Below are 20,316 nucleotides of genomic sequence, written 5' to 3' on the forward strand. Positions count from 1 at the left end.
GAAATGATCACAGAAAATAGTTTTGATGTACTCTGCTTGACTGAAACCTGGCTAAAACCAAATGATTATTTTGGTCTAAATGAGTCTACTCCACCAAACTACTGTTATAAGCATGAGCCCCGTCAGACTGGTCGTGGAGGAGGTGTTGCAACAATATATAGTGATATTCTCAATGTTACCCAGAAAACAGGATACAGGTTTAACTCTTTTGAAATACTTCTGCTAAATGTTACACTGTCAGACATGCAAAAGAAATCTAATGTATCTCTTGCTCTGGCTACTGTGTATAGACCACCACGGCCGTATACAGAATTCCTAAAAGAATTTGCAGATTTCCTCTCAGACCTTCTAGTTACAGTTGATAAGGCGCTAATCATGGGAGATTTTAATATTCACGTTGATAATGCAAATGATACATTAGGACTTGCGTTTACTGACCTAATAAACTCCTTTGGAGTCAAGCAAAATGTCACCGGGCCCACTCATCATTTTAATCATACACTAGATCTAATTATATCGCATGGAATCGATCTTACTGCTATAGATATTGTACCCCAATGTGATGATATTACAGACCATTTCCTTGTATCGTGCATGCTGCGTATAACTGATATTAACTATATGTCTCAGCGTTACCGTCTGGGCAGAACTATTGTTCCAGCCACCAAAGACAGATTCGCAAATAACCTGCCTGATCTATCTCAACTGCTATGTGTACCCAAAAATACACATGAATTAGACGAAATTACTGACAACATGGGCACTATTTTCTCTAATACATTAAAAGCTGTTGCCCCCATCAAATTGAAAAAGGTTAGAGAAAAACGTACTGTGCCATGGTATAACAGTAATACTCACTCTCTTAAGAAAGTAACTCGTAGTCTTGAACGCAAATGGAGAAAAACTAACTTGGAAGTTTTTAAAATTGCATGGAAAAACAGTATGTCCAGGTATAGACAGGCTCTAAAAACTGCTAGGGCAGAGCATATCCACAAACTCATTGAAAATAACCAAAACAATCCAAGGTTTTTATTTAGCACAGTGGCTAAATTAACAAATTACCAGACGCCACCTGATTCAAATATTCCACCAACGTTAAATAGTAATGACTTTATGAATTTCTTCACTGATAAAATAGATAACATTAGAAATACAATAGCGAATGTAGATTCTACAGCATCTAACACTTCAGTTTCATCCATCGCACCCAAAGATAAACTGCAGTGCTTTACAAATATAGGACAGGAAGAGCTAAATAAACTTATCACTGTATCTAAACCAACAACATGTTTATTAGATCCTGTACCCACTAAATTACTAAAAGAGCTGTTACCTGTAGCCGAAGAACCGCTTCTCAATATCATTAACTCGTCGTTATCTTTAGGTCACGTCCCAAAACCATTCAAGCTGGCGGTTATCAAGCCTCTTATTAAGAAACCAAAACTAGATCCTAGTGTACTGGCAAATTATAGGCCTATTTCAAATCTTCCATTTATGTCTAAAATTTTAGAAAAAGTTGTGTCTGCTCAATTGAGCACCTTCCTGCATAAAAATGATCTGTATGAAGAATTTCAGTCAGGTTTTAGGCCCCACCATAGCACAGAAACTGCACTTGTTAAAATTACAAATGACCTGCTTCTTGCGTCAGATCAAGGCTGCATCTCATTTCTAGTCTTACTTGATCTTAGTGCTGCGTTCGACACCATAGATCATGACATACTCATAGATCGATTACAAAACTATACAGGTATTCAAGGGCAGGCTCTAAGATGGTTTAGATCCTACCTGTCCGATCGCTACCATTTTGTTTACTTAAATGGGGTGTCATCTCATTTATCATCAGTAAAATATGGAGTGCCACAAGGATCCGTCCTAGGTCCCCTTCTATTTTCAATATACATGTTGCCCCTTGGTAATATTATTAGAAAATACGGAATTAGCTTCCACTGTTATGCTGATGATACTCAACTATATATTTCAACGAGACCAGATGAAACTTCCCAATTATCTAAGCTAACAGAGTGTGTTAAAAATGTAAAAGATTGGATGACAAATAATTTTCTCCAATTAAATTCGGATAAGACAGAGATATTAATTATTGGACCAAAAAACACCACACAGAATCTTGTAGATTACAATCTGCAACTAGACGGATGTACTGTTACTTCCTCTACAGTCAGAAATCTGGGTGTTATATTGGACAGCAATTTGTCTTTTGAAAATCATATTTCCAATGTTACAAAAACCGCATTCTTCCATCTTAGAAACATTGCCAAGCTACGAAACATGTTATCTGTTTCTGATGCAGAAAAGCTAGTTCATGCTTTCATGACCTCTAGACTGGACTATTGTAATGGACTTCTAGGTGGTTGTCCTGCTTCGTCAATAAACAAGCTACAGGTAGTCCAAAATGCAGCAGCTAGAGTCCTTACCAGGTCAAGAAAATATGATCATATTACCCCAATTTTACAGTCTCTGCACTGGCTACCTATTAAGTTCCGTATCAGTTACAAATTATCATTACTTACCTATAAGGCCCTAAATGGTTTAGCTCCTGCGTACCTAACTAGCCTTCTACCACGCTACAACCCATCACGCACCCTAAGGTCACAAAACGCTGGACTTTTGGTAGTTCCTAGGATAGCAAAGTCCACTAAAGGAGGTAGAGCTTTTTCACATTTGGCTCCCAAACTCTGGAATAGCCTTCCTGATAATGTTCGGGGTTCAGACACACTCTCTCTGTTTAAATCTAGATTAAAAACGCATCTCTTTCGCCAAGCATTCGAATAATGTATCTCTTAAATTGTGAGTGTAGTTGCATCTGCATTTTTATTCTTTAGCTTGGGTTAAACTAATTTTACTTTGTTGGATCAGCAGCTATGCTAATGATGTCTCTATTTTGTTTCTATGTTTTGCCACGGGATTTACATCCCGTGGTAACTAGGATTTACACAAGCTCCAGTCTGGATCCAGAACACCTGAGAAGAGATGATGCTGACCCTCAGAGGACCCCAGATGATGCTAACCTTGAATCAACAAACAGAACTAACAATTATTGCTACATGTGTGACTGCATCCTATAATTACTATTAATTAATAATATTGATAGTTCATCATCTAGCTGACTACGTCTTGTATTATTATTATTATTATTTTTATTTTTCTAAAATCCTGTCAAACGTGCACAAACTACTAGCTACTACTAAATATTGTAGAAACATAATTTTCTGTAAAGTTGCTTTGTAACGATTTGTATTGTAAAAAGCGCTATACAAATAAACTTGAATTGAATTGAATTGAAGTTTGAATTAAAGGCAGTTCATCATTGGATTCAGTTATGTCATCTCTGTTCAGTTAAATAGTGTCTGTGCATTTATTTGCAATTAAGTCAACGATATCGCTGTAGATGAAGTGTCCCCAACTAAGCAAGCCAGAGGCGACAGCGGCAAGGAACCGAAACTCCATCGGTGACAGAATGGAGAAAAAAACCTTGGGAGAAACCAGGCTCAGTTGGGGGGCCAGTTCTCCTCTGACCAGACGAAACCAGTAGTTCAATTCCAGACTGCAGCAAAGTCAGATTGTGCAGAAGAATCATCTGTTTCCTGTGGTCTTGTCCTGGTGCTCCTCTGAGACAAGGTCTTTACAGGGGATCTGTATCTGGGGCTCTAGTTGTCCTGGTCTCCGCTGTCTTTCAGGGATGTAGAGGTCCTTTCTAGGTGCTGATCCAGCATCTGGTCTGGATACGTACTGGATCCGGGTGACTGCAGTGACCCTCTGATCTGGATACAGACTGGATCTGGTGGCCACGGTGACCTCGGAACAAGAGAGAAACAGACAAATATTAGCGTAGATGCCATTCTTCTAATGATGTAGCAAGTACATAGGTTGTTATGGGAAGTGTTTCCGGTTCCGGTTTACCCAATTAATGCAGCCTAAAAATCCTTTAACGGATTTGGATAATAAAAGCATATTAGTATGTTATGTGTATGCCAGGTTAAAGAGATGGGTCTTTAATGTAGATTTAAACTGCAAGAGTGTGTCTGCCTCCTGAACAGTGTTAGGTAGGTTATTCCAGAGTTTAGGCGCCAAATAGGAAAAGGATCTGCCGCCTGCAGTTGATTTTGATATTCTAGGTATTATCAAATTGCCTGAGTTTTGAGAACGTAGTGGACGTAGAGGATTATAATGTAAAAGGAGCTCATTCAAATACTGAGGTGCTAAACCATTCAGGGCTTTATAAGTAAGAAGCAATATTTTAAAATCTATGCGATGCTTGATAGGGAGCCAGTGCAGTGTTGACAGGACCGGGCTAATATGGTCATACTTCCTGGTTCTAGTAAGAACTCTTGCTGCTGCATTTTGGACTAGCTGTAGTTTGTTTACTAAGCGTGCAGAACAACCACCCAATAAAGCATTACAATAATCTAACCTTGAGGTCATAAATGCATGGATTAACATTTCTGCATTTGACATTGAGAGCATAGGCCGTAATTTAGATATATTTTTGAGATGGAAAAATGCAGTTTTACAAATGCTAGAAATGTGGCTTTCTAAGGAAAGATTGCGATCAAGTAGCACACCTAGGTTCCTAACTGATGATGAAGAATTGACAGAGCAACCATCAAGTCTTAGACAGTGTTCTAGGTTATTACAAGCAGAGTTTTTAGGTCCTATAATTAACACCTCTGTTTTTTCAGAATTTAGCAGTAAGAAATTACTCGTCATCCAGTTTTTTATATCGACTATGCAATCCATTAGTTTTTCAAATTGGTGTGTTTCACCGGGCTGCGAAGAAATATAGAGCTGAGTATCATCAGCATAACAGTGAAAGCTAACACCATGTTTCCTGATGATATCTCCCAAGGGTAACATATAAAGCGTGAAGAGTAGCGGCCCTAGTACTGAGCCTTGAGGTACTCCATACTGCACTTGTGATCGATAGGATACATCTTCATTCACTGCTACGAACTGATGGCGGTCATATAAGTACGATTTAAACCATGCTAATGCACTTCCACTGATGCCAACAAAGTATTCAAGTCTATGCAAAAGAATGTTGTGGTCAATTGTGTCAAACGCAGCACTAAGATCCAATAAAACTAATAGAGAGATACACCCACGATCAGATGATAAGAGCAGATCATTTGTAACTCTAAGGAGAGCAGTCTCAGTACTATGATACGGTCTAAATCCTGACTGGAAATCCTCACATATACCATTTTTCTCTAAGAAGGAATATAATTGTGTGGATACCACCTTTTCTAGTATCTTGGACAGAAAAGGGAGATTCGAGTTTGGTCTATAATTAACTAGTTCTTTGGGGTCAAGTTGTGGTTTTTTGATGAGAGGCTTAATAACAGCCAGTTTGAAGGTTTTGGGGACATGTCCTAATGACAATGAGGAATTAATAATAGTCAGAAGAGGATCTATGACTTCTGGAAGCACCTCTTTCAGGAGCTTAGATGGTATAGGGTCTAACATACATGTTGTTGGTTTAGATGATTTAACAAGTTTATACAATTCTTCCTCTCCTATGGTAGAGAATGAGTGGAACTGTTCCTCAGGGGGTCTATAGTGCACTGTCTGATGTGATACTGTAGCTGACGGCTGAATGGTTGCAATTTTATCTCTAATAGTATCGATTTTAGAAGTAAAGTAGTTCATAAAGTCATTACTGCTGTGGTGTTGGGAAATGTCAACACTTGTTGAGGCTTTATTTTTCGTTAATTTAGCCACTGTATTGAATAAATACCTGGGGTTATGTTTGTTTTCTTCTAAAAGAGAAGAAAAGTAATCGGATCTAGCAGTTTTTAATGCTTTTCTGTAGGATATGTTACTTTCCCGCCAAGCAATACGAAATACCTCTAGTTTTGTTTTCCTCCAGCTGCGCTCCATTTTTCGGGCTGCTCTCTTTAGGGTGCGAGTATGCTCATTATACCATGGTGTCAAACTGTTTTCCTTAACCTTCCTTAAGCGTAAAGGAGCAACTTTATTTAAAGTGCTAGAAAAGAGAGAGTCCATAGTTTCTGTTACACGTCACTTCCGGTTTGTTGTTGGCGGCTGTACTGCGTTTGAGCTCCGTCACTATATTCTTTTCATTGACTATTTTTAACTCAAAAAACAATTTTATACATCATCGTTTCCGTTTATATAACGTGTGAATATATCCTCTATTGTATTCTACAACAAAAACAATCAGAGCGCCTCGCTATCACTAGTTTTATTTTGATCTCCCGGGTCCGCTATTAGCTTTTAGCCCGTTAGCATCAGCGGCGTGGTTGCAGCTAACTGCGCTAACATTGCTAATACTCTATTCACACACATTACCACTGCTGTACTCACTGTTACTTGCTTTAATGGCGGATGAATGTCTCCACTCTGTGCAGCTCGAGCTCGAGGCCGTGGGAAAGCAGATTCGCGACCTGGAGGTAAGGCAGGCCCAGCTGAGAGAGCGGAGAACCGCGCTGGAATCATCCCGGGCTGACGCTCACAAGTCCGGGGTAAGTATACAGCGATCTGTTAACAGTCCCACCACGTCTACTCCGTGTGTTTCTCTGCACAGGCCCGGTGCACCCAGGACGCGATCTTCCCAGATGTCCTTCACTGCGACGCCGGGACACCACGGACCCTGGGTGCATCCACAGCGGAGGACGCGAGCCGGGTCCCGGGCGACGACTTCTCCCCCTCCTGCCTTCGACATCTCCATCCGGAACCGCTTCGCTCCCCTCCGCGAGACAGGACGCGACGCTGTGATCATCGGAGACTCCATCGTCCGACACGTAAGTGCTACGTTAGCCGAAGGTAAAGTGCACACTCATTGTTTGCCTGGTGCTCGTGTTCTCGATGTTTCTGCGCAGATACCCGCGATCCTGAAGGTCGACGAGAGCCCCAGAGCGGTCGTGCTTCACGCCGGGGTTAACGACACCACGCTGCGGCAGACGGAGACGCTGAAGAGGGACTTCAGCAGCCTGATCGAGACGGTTCGCAGCACGACGCCCACGGCGACGATCATCGTGTCAGGACCACTGCCCACGTATCGACGAGGACACGAAAGGTTCAGTAGACTTTTTGCTTTAAATGAATGGTTGTTGTCATGGTGTAAAGAACAGAAACTGCTATTTGTTAATAACTGGAATCTTTTCTGGGAGCGTCCTAGGCTGTTTCGCGCTGATGGATTACACCCCAGCAGAATCGGAGCGGAGCTGCTCTCTGACAACATCTCCAGGACACTTCGCTCCATGTGACTAGTAAGACAATTCTCTAATAACTATTATGATGAGTTTTGTTCCACCCGCTTAAATGATAAAAGTACTTGTGCTGTAAAAACTATTAAGACTGTGTCTGTTCCCCGAATAGTGAGGTCAAAATATAATGTAGGATCTAGAAAAAATCTTATCGTAATTAAACCAGAAAAATGTAAAGTAAATGAACAAAAACAATTTTTAAAGTTTGGGCTCATAAATATTAGATCACTCACACCCAAAGCAGTTATTGTAAATGAAATGATCACAGAAAATAGTTTTGATGTACTCTGCTTGACTGAAACCTGGCTAAAACCAAATGATTATTTTGGTCTAAATGAGTCTACTCCACCAAACTACTGTTATAAGCATGAGCCCCGTCAGACTGGTCGTGGAGGAGGTGTTGCAACAATATATAGTGATATTCTCAATGTTACCCAGAAAACAGGATACAGGTTTAACTCTTTTGAAATACTTTTGCTAAATGTTACACTGTCAGACATGCAAAAGAAATCTAATGTATCTCTTGCTCTGGCTACTGTGTATAGACCACCAGGGCCGTATACAGAATTCCTAAAAGAATTTGCAGATTTCCTCTCAGACCTTCTAGTTACAGTTGATAAGGCGCTAATCATGGGAGATTTTAATATTCACGTTGAAAATGCAAATGATACATTAGGACTTGCGTTTACTGACCTAATAAACTCCTTTGGAGTCAAGCAAAATGTCACCGGGCCCACTCATCGTTTTAATCATACACTAGATCTAATTATATCGCATGGAATCGATCTTACTGCTATAGATATTGTACCCCAATGTGATGATATTACAGACCATTTCCTTGTATCGTGCATGCTGCGTATAACTGATATTAACTATATGTCTCAGCGTTACCGTCTGGGCAGAACTATTGTTCCAGCCACCAAAGACAGATTCGCAAATAACCTGCCTGATCTATCTCAACTGCTATTTGTACCCAAAAATACACATGAATTAGACGAAATTACTGACAACATGGGCACTATTTTCTCTAATACATTAGAAGCTGTTGCCCCCATCAAATTGAAAAAGGTTAGAGAAAAACGTACTGTGCCATGGTATAACAGTAATACTCACTCTCTCAAGAAAGTAACTCGTAGTCTTGAACGCAAATGGAGAAAAACTAACTTGGAAGTTTTTAAAATTGCATGGAAAAACAGTATGTCCAGCTATAGACAGGCTCTAAAAACTGCTAGGGCAGAGCATATCCACAAACTCATTGAAAATAACCAAAACAATCCAAGGTTTTTATTTAGCACAGTGGCTAAATTAACAAATTACCAGACGCCACCTGATTCAAATATTCCACCAACGTTAAATAGTAATGACTTTATGAATTTCTTCACTGATAAAATAGATAACATTAGAAATACAATAGCGAATGTAGATTCTACAGCGTCTAACACTTCAGTTTCATCCATCGCACCCAAAGATAAACTGCAGTGCTTTACAAATATAGGACAGGAAGAGCTAAATAAACTTATCACTGTATCTAAACCAACAACATGTTTATTAGATCCTGTACCCACTAAATTACTAAAAGAGCTGTTACCTGTAGCCGAAGAACCGCTTCTCAATATCATTAACTCGTCGTTATCTTTAGGTCACGTCCCAAAACCATTCAAGCTGGCGGTTATCAAGCCTCTTATTAAGAAACCAAAACTAGATCCTAGTGTACTGGCAAATTATAGGCCTATTTCAAATCTTCCATTTATGTCTAAAATTTTAGAAAAAGTTGTGTCTGCTCAATTGAGCACCTTCCTGCATAAAAATGATCTGTATGAAGAATTTCAGTCAGGTTTTAGGCCCCACCATAGCACAGAAACTGCACTTGTTAAAATTACAAATGACCTGCTTCTTGCGTCAGATCAAGGCTGCATCTCATTTCTAGTCTTACTTGATCTTAGTGCTGCGTTCGACACCATAGATCATGACATACTCATAGATCGATTACAAAACTATACAGGTATTCAAGGGCAGGCTCTAAGATGGTTTAGATCCTACCTGTCCGATCGCTACCATTTTGTTTACTTAAATGGGGTGTCATCTCATTTATCATCAGTAAAATATGGAGTGCCACAAGGATCCGTCCTAGGTCCCCTTCTATTTTCAATATACATGTTGCCCCTTGGTAATATTATTAGAAAATACGGAATAAGCTTCCACTGTTATGCTGATGATACTCAGCTATATATTTCAACGAGACCAGATGAAACTTCCCAATTATCTAAGCTAACAGAGTGTGTTAAAAATGTAAAAGATTGGATGACAAATAATTTTCTCCAATTAAATTCAGATAAGACAGAGATATTAATTATTGGACCAAAAAACACCACACAGAATCTTGTAGATTACAATCTGCAACTAGACGGATGTACTGTTACTTCCTCTACAGTCAGAAATCTGGGTGTTATGTTAGACAGCAATTTGTCTTTTGAAAATCATATTTCCAATGTTACAAAAACTGCATTCTTCCATCTTAGAAACATTGCCAAGCTACGAAACATGTTATCTGTTTCTGATGCAGAAAAGCTAGTTCATGCATTCATGACCTCTAGACTGGACTATTGTAATGCACTTCTAGGTGGTTGTCCTGCTTCGTCAATAAACAAGCTACAGGTAGTCCAAAATGCAGCAGCTAGAGTCCTTACCAGGTCAAGAAAATATGATCATATTACCCCAATTTTACAGTCTCTGCACTGGCTACCTATTAAGTTCCGTATCTGTTACAAATTATCATTACTTACCTATAAGGCCCTAAATGGTTTAGCTCCTGCGTACCTAACTAGCCTTCTACCACGCTACAACCCATCACGCACCCTAAGGTCACAAAACGCTGGACTTTTGGTAGTTCCTAGGATAGCAAAGTCCACTAAAGGAGGTAGAGCTTTTTCACATTTGGCTCCCAAACTCTGGAATAGCCTTCCTGATAATGTTCGGGGTTCAGACACACTCTCTCTGTTTAAATCTAGATTAAAAACGCATCTCTTTCGCCAAGCATTCGAATAATGTATCTCTTAAATTGTGAGTGTAGCTGCATCTGCATTTTTATTCTTTAGCTTGGGTTAAACTAATTTTACTTTGTTGGATCAGCAGCTATGCTAATGATGTCTCTATCTTGTTTCTATGTTTTGCCACGGGATTTACATCCCGTGGTAACTAGGATTTACACAAGCTCAAGTCTGTATCCAGAACACCTGAGAAGAGATGATGCTGACCCTCAGAGGACCCCAGATGATCCTAACCTTGAATCAACAAACAGAACTAACAATTATTGCTACATGTGTGACTGCATCATATAATTACTATTAATTAATAATATTGATAGTTCATCATCTAGCTGACTACGTCTTGTATTATTATTATTATTTTTAATTTTCTGTAAAGTTGCTTTGTAACGATTTGTATTGTAAAAAGCGCTATACAAATAAACTTGAATTGAATTGAATTGAATTGTTACATCATCAAGTTGTTCTGAGGTTTTGGATATGCTAAGGAATTTGGATACATCAGGAAGATAACTTAAAAAGCAGTCTTTTGTGTTAGAAGTGATGGTTCTCCATACTTGTAACAAGAAGTAGAATTTACAATTTTGGCTATATGAATTTTGCAAAGAACTAAATAATGATCTGAGATATCATCACTTGGCTGAATAATTTCAACACCATCAACATCAATTCCATGTGACAGTATTAAATCTAGAGTATGATTTCGACAATGAGTAGGTCCTGAAACGTGTTGTCTAACACCAATAGAGTTCAGAATGTCTATAAATGCTGATCCCAATGCATCGTTTTCATAATCAACATGGATATTAAAATCACCAACTATTAAGACTTTATCTGCAGCCAGAACTAACTCGGATGTAAAATCACCAAACTCTTTAATAAAGTCTGTATGGTGCCCTGGTGGCCTGTATACAGTAGCCAGTACAAACATAACAGGGGATTTATCATTAACATTTGTTTCTTTGGATAATGTTATATGAAGTACCATTACTTCAAACGAGTTATACTTGTAGCCTGCCCTCTGAGAAATCCTGAAAACGTTGTTATAAATTGAAGCAACACCTCCACCTTTGCCTTTTAGACGTGTCTCATGTTTATAACAGTAATCTTGGGGGGTGGACTCATTTAAAATAATGTAATCATCAGGTTTTAGCCAGGTTTCTGTCAAACAGAGTACATCTATATTATGATCAGTGATCATATTATTTACAAAAAGTGTTTTTGGAGAAAGGGATCTGATATTCAATAAGCCAAGCTTTATCATTTGTTTATCCATATTGCTTCTGTTTTTTATTTGTTGAACCTCAATTAAATTGTTAATCTTAACTTGGTTTGGATGTTTTTTGTATTTTCTAGTTCGGGGAACAGACACAGTCTCTATAGTGTGAAATATCTAGGTGAAAAAGTCTCTATGTGCTGAGAATTAACTGACCTCTGTGACGGGAGGCAGCTAGCAGACGGTCGGTTTAGCCAGACTGTCTGCTTCCTGACCTGGGCCCCAGTTAGTCAAGTATAAACACTAAGACTATTTGCCATATTTCTAGAGAGAAGAGTGGCGCCACCCCAGGAGGGATGAAGACCATCTCTTTTAAACAGGTCAGGTCTGCCCCAAAAGCTCGTCCAATTGTCTATGAAACCTATGTTATTCTGTGGGCACCACTTAGACATCCAGCCATTGAGTGATGACAATCTGCTATGCATCTCATCACCACGGTAAGCAGGGAGGGGACCAGAGCATATTACAGTGTCTGACATCGTGCTTGCAAGCACACACCTCTTTAATGCTCTGCACGCGTGGGTTCGAATCCCATCTTCGTCGGTCCTTGCTGTGATTGTTCATCTGCTCTGCACATTTTGTGCACTTTCCTTATGTGACACGTTCACCTCATGCAGTGCGATTCAAAACGGTCGATGATCCGAATCAGGTGTGTTAAATAATGGAAGCACGCAATGCATTAAGGACATGAGACCTATTCTTCAACAACACGATAAGCTTCAAAAGAAGCTGGCAAAAATTGCCAAGGCTGACTCTATTTCAAGTCATCCTGGCGGGGTATTGGGTAAAGTTTTCAACCAGCAATGATCGCGCCTCGGATGAGCCTCATAGGCTACAATATTGCCTCTGCGAAAGAATGTCACCTTTATTTATATAGCGCTTTAAACAAAATACATTGCGTCAAAGCAACTGAACAACATTCATTAGGAAAACAGTGTCAATAATGCAAAAAATGTGACTTCCTGTTTGTTGTTGGCGGCTGTACTGCGTTTGAGCTCCGTCACTATATTCTTTTCATTGACTATTTTTAACTCAAAAATCAATTTTATACATCATCGTTTCCGTTTATATAACGTGTGAATATATCCTCTATTGTATTCTACAACAAAAACAATCAGAGCGCCTCGCTATCACTAGTTTTATTTTGATCTCCCGGGTCCGCTATTAGCTTTTAGCCCGGTAGCATCAGCGGCGTGGTTGCAGCTAACTGCGCCAACATTGCTAATACTCTATTCACACACATTACCACTGCTGTACTCACTGTTACTTGCTTTAATGGCGGATGAATGTCTCCACTCTGTGCAGCTCGAGCTCGAGGCCGTGGGAAAGCAGATTCGCGACCTGGAGGTGAGGCAGGCCCAGCTGAGAGAGCGGAGAACCGCGCTGGAATCATCCCGGGCTGACGCTCACAAGTCCGGGGTAAGTATACAGCGATCTGCTAACAGTCCCACCACGTCTACTCTGTGTGTTTCTCTGCACAGGCCCGGTGCACCCAGGACGCGATCTTCCCAGATGTCCTTCACTGCGACGCCGGGACACCACGGACCCTGGGTGCATCCACAGCGGAGGACGCGAGCCGGGTCCCGGGCGACGACTTCTCCCCCTCCTGCCTTCGACATCTCCATCCGGAACTGCTTCGCTCCCCTCCGCGAGACAGGACGCGACGCTGTGATCATCGGAGACTCCATCGTCCGACACGTAAGTGCTACGTTAGCCGAAGGTAAAGTGCACACTCATTGTTTGCCTGGTGCTCGTGTTCTCGATGTTTCTGCGCAGATACCCGCGATCCTGAAGGTCGACGAGAGCCCCAGAGCGGTCGTGCTTAACGCCGGGGTTAACGACACCACGCTGCGGCAGACGGAGACGCTGAAGAGGGACTTCAGCAGCCTGATCGAGACGGTTCGCAGCACGACGCCCGCGGCGACGATCTTCGTGTCAGGACCACTGCCCACGTATCGACGAGGACACGAAAGGTTCAGTAGACTTTTTGCTTTAAATGAATGGCTGTTGTCATGGTGTAAAGAACAGAAACTGCTATTTGTTAATAACTGGAATCTTTTCTGGGAGCGTCCTAGGCTGTTTCGCGCTGATGGATTACACCCCAGCAGAATCGGAGCGGAGCTGCTCTCTGACAACATCTCCAGGACACTTCGCTCCATGTGACTAGTAAGACAATTCTCTAATAACTATTATGATGAGTTTTGTTCCACCCACTTAAATGATAAAAGTACTTGTGCTGTAAAAACTATTAAGACTGTGTCTGTTCCCCGAATAGTGAGGTCAAAATATAATGTAGGATCTAAAAAAAATCTTATCGTAATTAAACCAGAAAAATGTAAAGTAAATGAACAAAAACAATTTTTAAAGTTTGGGCTCATAAATATTAGATCACTCACACCCAAAGCAGTTATTGTAAATGAAATGATCACAGAAAATAGTTTTGATGTACTCTGCTTGACTGAAACCTGGCTAAAACCAAATGATTATTTTGGTCTAAATGAGTCTACTCCACCAAACTACTGTTATAAGCATGAGCCCCGTCAGACTGGTCGTGGAGGAGGTGTTGCAACAATATATAGTGATATTCTCAATGTTACCCAGAAAACAGGATACAGGTTTAACTCTTTTGAAATACTTCTGCTAAATGTTACACTGTCAGACATGCAAAAGAAATCTAATGTATCTCTTGCTCTGGCTACTGTGTATAGACCACCACGGCCGTATACAGAATTCCTAAAAGAATTTGCAGATTTCCTCTCAGACCTTCTAGTTACAGTTGATAAGGCGCTAATCATGGGAGATTTTAATATTCACGTTGATAATGCAAATGATACATTAGGACTTGCGTTTACTGACCTAATAAACTCCTTTGGAGTCAAGCAAAATGTCACCGGGCCCACTCATCGTTTTAATCATACACTAGATCTAATTATATCGCATGGAATCGATCTTACTGCTATAGATATTGTACCCCAATGTGATGATATTACAGACCATTTCCTTGTATCGTGCATGCTGCGTATAACTGATATTAACTATATGTCTCAGTGTTACCGTCTGGGCAGAACTATTGTTCCAGCCACCAAAGACAGATTCGCAAATAACCTGCCTGATCTATCTCAACTGCTATGTGTACCCAAAAATACACATGAATTAGACGAAATTACTGACAACATGGGCACTATTTTCTCTAATACATTAAAAGCTGTTGCCCCCATCAAATTGAAAAAGGTAAGAGAAAAACGTACTGTGCCATGGTATAACAGTAATACTCACTCTCTCAAGAAAGTAACTCGTAGTCTTGAACGCAAATGGAGAAAAACTAACTTGGAAGTTTTTAAAATTGCATGGAAAAACAGTATGTCCAGGTATAGACAGGCTCTAAAAACTGCTAGGGCAGAGCATATCCACAAACTCATTGAAAATAACCAAAACAATCCAAGGTTTTTATTTAGCACAGTGGCTAAATTAACAAATTACCAGACGCCACCTGATTCAAATATTCCACCAACGTTAAATAGTAATGACTTTATGAATTTCTTCACTGATAAAATAGATAACATTAGAAATACAATAGCGAATGTAGATTCTACAGCATCTAACACTTCAGTTTCATCCATCGCACCCAAAGATAAACTGCAGTGCTTTACAAATATAGGACAGGAAGAGCTAAATAAACTTATCACTGTATCTAAACCAACAACATGTTTATTAGATCCTGTACCCACTAAATTACTAAAAGAGCTGTTACCTGTAGCCGAAGAACCGCTTCTCAATATCATTAACTCGTCGTTATCTTTAGGTCACGTCCCAAAACCATTCAAGCTGGCGGTTATCAAGCCTCTTATTAAGAAACCAAAACTAGATCCTAGTGTACTGGCAAATTATAGGCCTATTTCAAATCTTCCATTTATGTCTAAAATTTTAGAAAAAGTTGTGTCTGCTCAATTGAGCACCTTCCTGCATAAAAATGATCTGTATGAAGAATTTCAGTCAGGTTTTAGGCCCCACCATAGCACAGAAACTGCACTTGTTAAAATTACAAATGACCTGCTTCTTGCGTCAGATCAAGGCTGCATCTCATTTCTAGTCTTACTTGATCTTAGTGCTGCGTTCGACACCATAGATCATGACATACTCATAGATCGATTACAAAACTATACAGGTATTCAAGGGCAGGCTCTAAGATGGTTTAGATCCTACCTGTCCGATCGCTACCATTTTGTTTACTTAAATGGGGTGTCATCTCATTTATCATCAGTAAAATATGGAGTGCCACAAGGATCCGTCCTAGGTCCCCTTCTATTTTCAATATACATGTTGCCCCTTGGTAATATTATTAGAAAATACGGAATTAGCTTCCACTGTTATGCTGATGATACTCAACTATATATTTCAACGAGACCAGATGAAACTTCCCAATTATCTAAGCTAACAGAGTGTGTTAAAAATGTAAAAGATTGGATGACAAATAATTTTCTCCAATTAAATTCGGATAAGACAGAGATATTAATTATTGGACCAAAAAACACCACACAGAATCTTGTAGATTACAATCTGCAACTAGACGGATGTACTGTTACTTCCTCTACAGTCAGAAATCTGGGTGTTATATTGGACAGCAATTTGTCTTTTGAAAATCATATTTCCAATGTTACAAAAACCGCATTCTTCCATCTTAGAAACATTGCCAAGCTACGAAACATGTTATCTGTTTCTGATGCAGAAAAGCTAGTTCATGCTTTCATGACCTCTAGACTGGACTATTGTAATGGACTTCTAGGTGGTTGTCCTGCTTCGTCAATAAACAAGCTACAGGTAGTCCAAAATGCAGCAGCTAGAGTCCTTACCAGGTCAAGAAAATATGATCATATTACCCCAATTTTACAGTCTCTGCACTGGCTACCTATTAAGTTCCGTATCAGTTACAAATTATCATTACTTACCTATAAGGCCCTAAATGGTTTAGCTCCTGCGTACCTAACTAGCCTTCTACCACGCTACAACCCATCACGCACCCTAAGGTCACAAAACGCTGGACTTTTGGTAGTTCCTAGGATAGCAAAGTCCACTAAAGGAGGTAGAGCTTTTTCACATTTGGCTCCCAAACTCTGGAATAGCCTTCCTGATAATGTTCGGGGTTCAGACACACTCTCTCTGTTTAAATCTAGATTAAAAACGCATCTCTTTCGCCAAGCATTCGAATAATGTATCTCTTAAATTGTGAGTGTAGTTGCATCTGCATTTTTATTCTTTAGCTTGGGTTAAACTAATTTTACTTTGTTGGATCAGCAGCTATGCTAATGATGTCTCTATTTTGTTTCTATGTTTTGCCACGGGATTTACATCCCGTGGTAACTAGGATTTACACAAGCTCCAGTCTGGATCCAGAACACCTGAGAAGAGATGATGCTGACCCTCAGAGGACCCCAGATGATGCTAACCTTGAATCAACAAACAGAACTAACAATTATTGCTACATGTGTGACTGCATCCTATAATTACTATTAATTAATAATATTGATAGTTCATCATCTAGCTGACTACGTCTTGTATTATTATTATTATTATTTTTATTTTTCTAAAATCCTGTCAAACGTGCACAAACTACTAGCTACTACTAAATATTGTAGAAACATAATTTTCTGTAAAGTTGCTTTGTAACGATTTGTATTGTAAAAAGCGCTATACAAATAAACTTGAATTGAATTGAATTGAAGTTTGAATTAAAGGCAGTTCATCATTGGATTCAGTTATGTCATCTCTGTTCAGTTAAATAGTGTCTGTGCATTTATTTGCAATTAAGTCAACGATATCGCTGTAGATGAAGTGTCCCCAACTAAGCAAGCCAGAGGCGACAGCGGCAAGGAACCGAAACTCCATCGGTGACAGAATGGAGAAAAAAACCTTGGGAGAAACCAGGCTCAGTTGGGGGGCCAGTTCTCCTCTGACCAGACGAAACCAGTAGTTCAATTCCAGACTGCAGCAAAGTCAGATTGTGCAGAAGAATCATCTGTTTCCTGTGGTCTTGTCCTGGTGCTCCTCTGAGACAAGGTCTTTACAGGGGATCTGTATCTGGGGCTCTAGTTGTCCTGGTCTCCGCTGTCTTTCAGGGATGTAGAGGTCCTTTCTAGGTGCTGATCCAGCATCTGGTCTGGATACGTACTGGATCCGGGTGACTGCAGTGACCCTCTGATCTGGATACAGACTGGATCTGGTGGCCACGGTGACCTCGGAACAAGAGAGAAACAGACAAATATTAGCGTAGATGCCATTCTTCTAATGATGTAGCAAGTACATAGGTTGTTATGGGAAGTGTTTCCGGTTCCGGTTTACCTAATTAATGCAGCCTAAAAATCCTTTAACGGATTTGGATAATAAAAGCATATTAGTATGTTATGTGTATGCCAGGTTAAAGAGATGGGTCTTTAATCTAGATTTAAACTGCAAGAGTGTGTCTGCCTCCTGAACAATGTTAGGTAGGTTATTCCAGAGTTTAGGCGCCAAATAGGAAAAGGATCTGCCGCCTGCAGTTGATTTTGATATTCTAGGTATTATCAAATTGCCTGAGTTTTGAGAACGTAGTGGACGTAGAGGATTATAATGTAAAAGGAGCTCATTCAAATACTGAGGTGCTAAACCATTCAGGGCTTTATAAGTAAGAAGCAATATTTTAAAATCTATGCGATGCTTGATAGGGAGCCAGTGCAGTGTTGACAGGACCGGGCTAATATGGTCATACTTCCTGGTTCTAGTAAGAACTCTTGCTGCTGCATTTTGGACTAGCTGTAGTTTGTTTACTAAGCGTGCAGAACAACCACCCAATAAAGCATTACAATAATCTAACCTTGAGGTCATAAATGCATGGATTAACATTTCTGCATTTGACATTGAGAGCATAGGCCGTAATTTAGATATATTTTTGAGATGGAAAAATGCAGTTTTACAAATGCTAGAAATGTGGCTTTCTAAGGAAAGATTGCGATCAAGTAGCACACCTAGGTTCCTAACTGATGATGAAGAATTGACAGAGCAACCATCAAGTCTTAGACAGTGTTCTAGGTTATTACAAGCAGAGTTTTTAGGTCCTATAATTAACACCTCTGTTTTTTCAGAATTTAGCAGTAAGAAATTACTCGTCATCCAGTTTTTTATATCGACTATGCAATCCATTAGTTTTTCAAATTGGTGTGTTCCACCGGGCTGCGAAGAAATATAGAGCTGAGTATCATCAGCATAACAGTGAAAGCTAACACCATGTTTCCTGATGATATCTCCCAAGGGTAACATATAAAGCGTGAAGAGTAGCGGCCCTAGTACTGAGCCTTGAGGTACTCCATACTGCACTTGTGATCGATAGGATACATCTTCATTCACTGCTACGAACTGATGGCGGTCATATAAGTACGATTTAAACCATGCTAATGCACTTCCACTGATGCCAACAAAGTATTCAAGTCTATGCAAAAGAATGTTGTGGTCAATTGTGTCAAACGCAGCACTAAGATCCAATAAAACTAATAGAGAGATACACCCACGATCAGATGATAAGAGCAGATCATTTGTAACTCTAAGGAGAGCAGTCTCAGTACTATGATACGGTCTAAATCCTGACTGGAAATCCTCACATATACCATTTTTCTCTAAGAAGGAATATAATTGTGTGGATACCACCTTTTCTAGTATCTTGGACAGAAAAGGGAGATTCGAGTTTGGTCTATAATTAACTAGTTCTTTGGGGTCAAGTTGTGGTTTTTTGATGAGAGGCTTAATAACAGCCAGTTTGAAGGTTTTGGGGACATGTCCTAATGACAATGAGGAATTAATAATAGTCAGAAGAGGATCTATGACTTCTGGAAGCACCTCTTTCAGGAGCTTAGATGGTATAGGGTCTAACATACATGTTGTTGGTTTAGATGATTTAACAAGTTTATACAATTCTTCCTCTCCTATGGTAGAGAATGAGTGGAACTGTTCCTCAGGGGGTCTATAGTGCACTGTCTGATGTGATACTGTAGCTGACGGCTGAATGGTTGCAATTTTATCTCTAATAGTATCGATTTTAGAAGTAAAGTAGTTCATAAAGTCATTACTGCTGTGGTGTTGGGAAATGTCAACACTTGTTGAGGCTTTATTTTTCGTTAATTTAGCCACTGTATTGAATAAATACCTGGGGTTATGTTTGTTTTCTTCTAAAAGAGAAGAAAAGTAATCGGATCTAGCAGTTTTTAATGCTTTTCTGTAGGATATGTTACTTTCCCGCCAAGCAATACGAAATACCTCTAGTTTTGTTTTCCTCCAGCTGCGCTCCATTTTTCGGGCTGCTCTCTTTAGGGTGCGAGTATGCTCATTATACCATGGTGTCAAACTGTTTTCCTTAACCTTCCTTAAGCGTAAAGGAGCAACTTTATTTAAAGTGCTAGAAAAGAGAGAGTCCATAGTTTCTGTTACATCATCAAGTTGTTCTGAGGTTTTGGATATGCTAAGGAATTTGGATACATCAGGAAGATAACTTAAAAAGCAGTCTTTTGTGTTAGAAGTGATGGTTCTCCATACTTGTAACAAGAAGTAGAATTTACAATTTTGGCTATATGAATTTTGCAAAGAACTAAATAATGATCTGAGATATCATCACTTGGCTGAATAATTTCAACACCATCAACATCAATTCCATGTGACAGTATTAAATCTAGAGTATGATTTCGACAATGAGTAGGTCCTGAAACGTGTTGTCTAACACCAATAGAGTTCA

General features: G+C 39.7%; 2 protein-coding genes and 1 non-coding gene across 3 annotated transcripts; 2 read left to right on the forward strand and 1 right to left on the reverse strand.

The window, feature by feature from the left end:
* Positions 1–6,356: 6,356 nt before the first annotated feature.
* Positions 6,357–7,354, forward strand: LOC132136999 (uncharacterized). Its single transcript, XM_059547434.1, has 2 exons — positions 6,357–6,779; positions 6,858–7,354. The coding sequence occupies exons 1-2, from the start codon at positions 6,357–6,359 to the stop codon at positions 7,242–7,244; spliced, it is 810 nt and encodes a 269-aa protein (XP_059403417.1). The 3' UTR covers positions 7,245–7,354.
* A 4,927-nt stretch (positions 7,355–12,281) lies between these two features.
* Positions 12,282–12,422, reverse strand: LOC132137210 (U4 spliceosomal RNA). The gene has a single exon (XR_009431846.1). It is a non-coding gene; the product is annotated as a U4 spliceosomal RNA (small nuclear RNA).
* Positions 12,423–13,037: 615 nt separating this feature from the next.
* On the forward strand, positions 13,038–17,059 carry LOC132137004 (uncharacterized). Its single transcript, XM_059547438.1, has 2 exons — positions 13,038–13,730; positions 16,927–17,059. Exon 1 carries the CDS (start codon positions 13,077–13,079, stop codon positions 13,725–13,727), a length of 651 nt encoding a protein of 216 aa, XP_059403421.1. The 5' UTR covers positions 13,038–13,076; the 3' UTR covers positions 13,728–13,730; positions 16,927–17,059.
* Positions 17,060–20,316: the final 3,257 nt, after the last annotated feature.

Source organism: Carassius carassius, unplaced genomic scaffold, assembly GCF_963082965.1.
Source record: "Carassius carassius unplaced genomic scaffold, fCarCar2.1 SCAFFOLD_68, whole genome shotgun sequence".
NCBI lineage: Eukaryota > Metazoa > Chordata > Actinopteri > Cypriniformes > Cyprinidae > Carassius > Carassius carassius.